The 6174-nt window shown below is 36.3% G+C and overlaps 1 protein-coding gene across 1 annotated transcript in view; it reads right to left on the minus strand.

The window, feature by feature from the left end:
* Nucleotides 1–94: 94 nt before the first annotated feature.
* Nucleotides 95–6174, minus strand: part of LOC112070595 (kunitz-type U19-barytoxin-Tl1a) — an 18019-nt gene continuing 11939 nt past the window's right edge. Inside the window, 5 exon segments of the mRNA XM_070439046.1 lie at nt 95–268; nt 420–498; nt 1972–2016; nt 3467–3514; nt 3517–3609. Coding sequence (XP_070295147.1) covers nt 184–268; nt 420–498; nt 1972–2016; nt 3467–3514; nt 3517–3609 — 350 coding nt within the window. The 3' untranslated portion in view covers nt 95–183.

Below are 6174 nucleotides of genomic sequence, written 5' to 3' on the forward strand. Positions count from 1 at the left end.
TCTCTCCTCTCCTCTCCTTCTCCTTCCTTCTCCTGCCCCTCTCCTCTCCTCTCCTTCTCCTCTCTCCTCTCCTCCTCTCCTCTCCTCTCCTCTCCTCCTCTCCCCCCTTCTCCTCTAGCCCATCTCAATTGGTTCTTCTTGCAGTGGTGTCTCCTCTCCTCTCCTCCTCTCCTCCCCTCTCCTCTACGCCATCTCAATTGGTTCTTCTTGCAGTGGTGTCTCCTGCTTGAGTTCTTTCACTTTCTTTGGTTCACTTTTGTGATTCTTCCTGATATTTGATATAAAATAACAGTTAGTTATTTGTAGCATAATTATGCTAAAAAACTAAAATTGAATAAACTGAGTAATTCTAATTTTCCTGTTCTACTAGTTTCCTAACAGAAGAGATTACAGAAGAGAATGATGAATAGTGTACTTACTTGCTCTGTATGGCCAGGACAACAATGACTATGATGAGTATTGCTCCAGTGATCCCAAATACCACTCCTACAATCAGGGCTGCAGGAAACAGAATAACGGGTCAGTGTTTAATTAACAGAAGATAATAAATTAATAGTAAGTCCAAACTGTTGAACAGGCCTACAGTACATTGTTTTTTAATAGACCTACACTACACAGTGCCTTTGGAACATATTCATAACCCTTGACTTTTTCCACATTTTGTTACTTCACAGCATTATTCTAAAATTGATTAAAGTATTTATTTTCTCATTAATCTACACACAATACCCCATAATGACAAAGTGAAAAAGGTTTTTTAGACATTTTTGCAAATGTTTAAAAAATTATATATGAGACTCGAACATGAGACTCGAAATTGAGCTCAGGTGCATCCTGTTTCCATTGATCATCCTTGAGATGTTTCTACAACTTGATTGGATTCCACCTGTGGTAAATTCAACTGATTGGACATGATTTGGAAAGGCACACACCTGTCTATATAAGGTCCCACAGTTTGGAATCATCAAGACTCTTCCTAGAGCTGGCCGCCGGGCCAAACTAAGCAATCGGGGGAGAAGGGCCTTGGTCAGGGAGGTGACCAAGAACCTGATGGTCCCTCTGACAGAGCACCAGAGTTCCTCTGTGGAGATGGGAGAACCTTCCAGAAGGACAACCATCTCTGCAGCACTCCACCAATCAGGCCTTGATGGTAGAGTGGGCAGGCGGAAGCCACTCCTCAGTAAAAGGCACATGACAGCCCTATTGGAGTTTGCCGAAAGGCACCTAAAGGACTCTCAGACCATGAGAAACAAGATTCTCTGGTCTGATGAAACCAAAATTTAACTGAATGCCAAGCGCCAGGTCTGGAGGAAACCTGGCACCATCTCTACGCTGAAGCATGGTGGTGGAGGCATCATGCTTTGGGGATGTTTTCATCGGCAGAGACTGGGAGACTAGTCAGGATCGAGGGAAAGATGAACGGAGCAAAGTACGGAGAGATCCTTGATGAACCCTGTGAAGGGTCTGAATACTTAAATAAATGTGATATTTCTGTTTTTTATTTTTAATACATTTGCACAGATTTCTTAAGAACGGTTTTGATTCGTCATTATGGGGTAATGTGTGTTGACAGTTGAGGAAAAAAACTATTTAATCAATTTTAGAATAAGGCTGTAACGTAACAAATGTGGAAAAAGTTAAGGGGTCTGAATACTTCCGAATGCACTGTACAATACAAAAGTATGTGGACACCACTTCAAATGATTGGATTTGGCTATTTCAGCCACATCCGTTTGCTGACAGGTGTATAACATCGAGCACACTGCTCGACCTCACTAATGCCCTTGTGGCTGAATGGAAGCAAGTCCCCGCAGCAATGTTCCAACATCTAGTGGAAAGCCTTCCCAGAAGGGTGGAGGCTGTTATAGCAGCAAAGGGGGACCGACTCCATATTAATGCCCATAATTTTGGAATGAGATGTTGGACAGGTGTCCACATTCATATGGTCATGTAGTGTATTTCTCTACTCACCAACAGGAGTATCGGGCTCATCCTCCTCAACTTCAGTACCCTCATCTGATGACAGAACATGTCAGAAATATTATACACAACTTAATATCAGATTATTATAGAAATTATAATATCAGAATTTTATATAGATAGTATAATATCAGATTATTTAGAAATATATAATATCAGATTTTATGAGATATTATAATGATCAGATTATTATAGATATTACTAAATATCAGATATATATAATAGATATTAGTAAGATTATAATATCAGAATTATTATAGAAATTATAATATCAGATTATTATAGAATTATAATTATCAGAGTATTATAGATATAATAATATCAGATATTATAGAAATATAATATCAGATTATTATAATAATATTATAATATCAGATTATTATAGATATTTAATAATCAGATATTATAGAAATATAATTAATATCAGATTATTATAGAAATTATAATATCAGATTATTTATAGAATGATTAAATATCAGATTAGTATGATATAATAAATATCAGATTATTATAGAATATAATATAATTATACATAAGATTAATTATATAAGATAAAATTATAAATATCAGATTATTATAGAAATATATATATCAATTATTATAGAAATTATAATAATCAGATTATTAATAGATATGATAATATCAGATTATTATGATATAATAATATCAGATATTATAGAAATTATTAAATAATTATTATAGATATATAATATCAGATTTTATAGAAATTTAATATCAGATTATTATAGACTATTATAAAATCAGATGATATTATATACATTATAATATCAGATTTTATAGACATTAACATTCAGAATTATAGATTAATGATATATCAGATTTTTATAGTATATAATATCATATTTTTTATAGAGATTATATCAGATTATTATAGAAATTATATCAGATTATTTATTTAAACATAACATTCAGGATTAGTTTATAGACAAATAATATCAAGATTTATTATAGTATATTATAATATCAGATATATTATAGATATGCATAATATATCAGATTTTTATATAAATATTATAATATCAGATTTTCATAGATATATAAATCAATTATTATAATTTGAACATAGATATTGCAATTATAGAATTTATAAAATCAGATTGTATTAATTATTATGTAATATCAGATTATTATAGATATTATTAATATCAGATTGTTATATTAAATCTAGAAATCAGATTTTATAGATATTATAGATATCAGATTTTTATAGATATTTTTATTATATCAGATATTATAGATGTTATATTATCAGATAATATAGATATAATATCAGTTTATTATTCAATATGACATTGATCTGTAGTTAGTTTTTAAGTATCATTTAAACTACAAGAATATTTGATATTTCATCATTCATTAATACATTTTTGTTATTGCTATTGTCATGCTATGCCTATTATATTCATATTATGTCATGTCATGTGCATGTTATTCACCATGATCCCAGCAAGGTGGCGTTGCAGGCCTGATGGGTCGATGAACCTGTTCCCGTTCCCCACACAGCCAGTCCAGTGAACTTCTTACACTTCTGATGGATGGGGTCGTAGTAATAACGCAGTAGGTGCCGAAAGCACTCACGCCAGAGCCTTCTTGAAGTGCAGGCTTTGTCTCGGGGAAGGACATAGTGGTTGCGTACGGAGAGATAGCATTAGATTACACACTAGATGTGTTCACGAGCACAACAGAACAGACCATGAGAGAGCTAATTAATCATGGGGGAGGACACACATGTTTCAGAAGATGGGATGGGACTACCATGTATGGTTCCAATTCTGAGTTCACACAGATCATATTTATATTTCCATTATATCATTGACATAGTATATTGTCCAATACAAAGTTGTCCTCAAATTTTATTGTAAGGATGTAGTATATGTTTTCACATCATGTGCACATTGCAATTACGGTAAAATGCACAGCCCACATTAACACCAGTTGCTATAGTTTTTATAATGTCAATCCCTGACGTTCTCAATACGTCTGAGTGTTGTATTAAGGTTACTATTGTATTTCTCCCCCCTCCCTCCCTACATTCCCTCCCTTCACCTCTCCCTCACCTCCCCCTTCAATCCCTCCTCCCCCTCATCTCCTCTCTCACTTCAATCCTCCCTTCACCCTCCACTCCCCTTCCCATCTCTCTCTCACTCAAATCTCTCCCTCACTCTCTCGCTCTCCCTCTCTACCTCTCTCTTCTCCCTCTTCCCTCCTCACCTCTCCTCCATCTCTCCCTCTCGCGCTCCCTCTCTACTCCCTCTCTCTCCCCCACTCTCCTTCTCTCCTCCTGCTGAGTCAAGAGCAATGAAAACCTCTTTCCGCTAACATACACTACTCCAAAGGGTTTATGACCACACCACAATAAAGTCCTTGTTTATGACCACACCACAATAATCCTTGTTATGACCACACCACAATAAAGTCTGTGTTCATGACCACACCACAATAAAGTCCTTGTTTATGACCACAATAAATTCCTTGTTATGACCACACCACAATAAAGTCGTTTATGACCCAATAAAGTCCTGTAACCATAAAGTCTGTTTTGACCACACCACAATAATCCTTGTTGACCACACCACATAAAGTCCTTGTTATGACCACAATAAATCCGTTTAGGCCAGACCACAATAAAGTCCTGTTATGACCACAATAAAGTCCTTTTATGACCACACCACAATAAAGTCCTTGTTCATGACCACAAATAAATCCTTTTTATTGACCACACCACAATAAAGTCTTTGTTATGACCCCAATAGTAACCTGTTCATGACCACAAAAAGTCTTGTTATGACACACGCACAATTAACAGTCCTTGTTTATGACCACACCACAATAAAGTCTTTGTTTATGACCCCAATAGAGTCCTTGTTCATGACCACAATAAAGTCCTTGTTTATGACCACACCACAATAAAGTCCTTGTTTATGACCACACCACAATAAAGTCCTTGTTTATGACCACAATAAAGTCCTTGTTTATGACCACAATAAATTCCTTGTTTATGACCACAATAAAGTCCTTGTTTATGACCCCAATAAAGTCCTTGTTTATGACCACAATAAATTCCTTGTTTATGACCACAATAAAGTCCTTGTTTATGGCCACACCACAATAAAGTCCTCGTTCATGACCCGAATAAAGTCCTTGTTTATGACCCCATAAACAAGGACTTATGGGGTCATAAACAATAGAGTCCTTGTTCATGACCACAATAAAGTCTTTGTTTATGACCACACCACAATAAAGTCATTGTTTATGACCACACCACAATAAAGTCATTGTTTATGACCACACCACAATAAAGTCATTGTTTATGACCACACCACAATAAAGTCCTTGTTTATGACCACACCACAATAAAGTCATTGTTTATGACCACACCACAATAAAGTCCTTGTTTATGACCACACCACAATAAAGTCCTTGTTCATGACCACACCACAATAAAGTCCTTGTTTATGACCACAATAAATACCTTGTTTATGACCACAATAAAGTCCTTGTTTATGACCACAATAAATACCTTGTTCATGACCACAATAAAGTCCTTGTTTATGACCACAATAAAGTATTTGTTCATGACCACAATAAAGTCCTTGTTCATGACCACACCACAATAAAGTCCTTGTTCATGACCACAATAAAGTCCTTGTTTATGACCGCACAGCTGAAAACTGCAAAAAAACTGCTTTAGACTAGTACCTGGAGCATGGAGCATCAGCATTTGTGGGTTCAATTACAGGCTCAAAATGGCTAGAAACAAAGACCTTTCTTCTGAAACTCGTCAGTCTATTCTTGTTCTGCGAAATGAAGGCTATTCCATGCAAGAAAATGCCAAGAAACTGAAGATCTCGTAAAACGCTATGCACTACTAGAACAGCGCAAACTGGCTCTAGCCAGAATAGAAAGAGGAGTGGGTTGGCGCCCCCCCCTTGGGTTGTGCCGTGGCGGAGATCTTTGTGGGCTATACTCGGCCTTGTCTCAGGATGGTAAGTTGGTAGTTGAAGATATCCCTCTAGTGGTGTGGGGGCTGTGCTTTGGCCAAGTGGGTAGGGTTATATCCTGCCTGTTTGGCCCTGTCCGGGGGTATCATCGGATGGGGTCACAGTGTCTCCTGACCCCTCCTGTCTCAGCCTCCAGTATTTATGCTGCAGTAATTTATGTGTCGGGGTCTAG

The sequence above is a fragment of the Salvelinus sp. IW2-2015 genome, unplaced genomic scaffold, assembly GCF_002910315.2.
Source record: "Salvelinus sp. IW2-2015 unplaced genomic scaffold, ASM291031v2 Un_scaffold1376, whole genome shotgun sequence".
Taxonomy (NCBI): Eukaryota; Metazoa; Chordata; class Actinopteri; order Salmoniformes; family Salmonidae; genus Salvelinus; species Salvelinus sp. IW2-2015.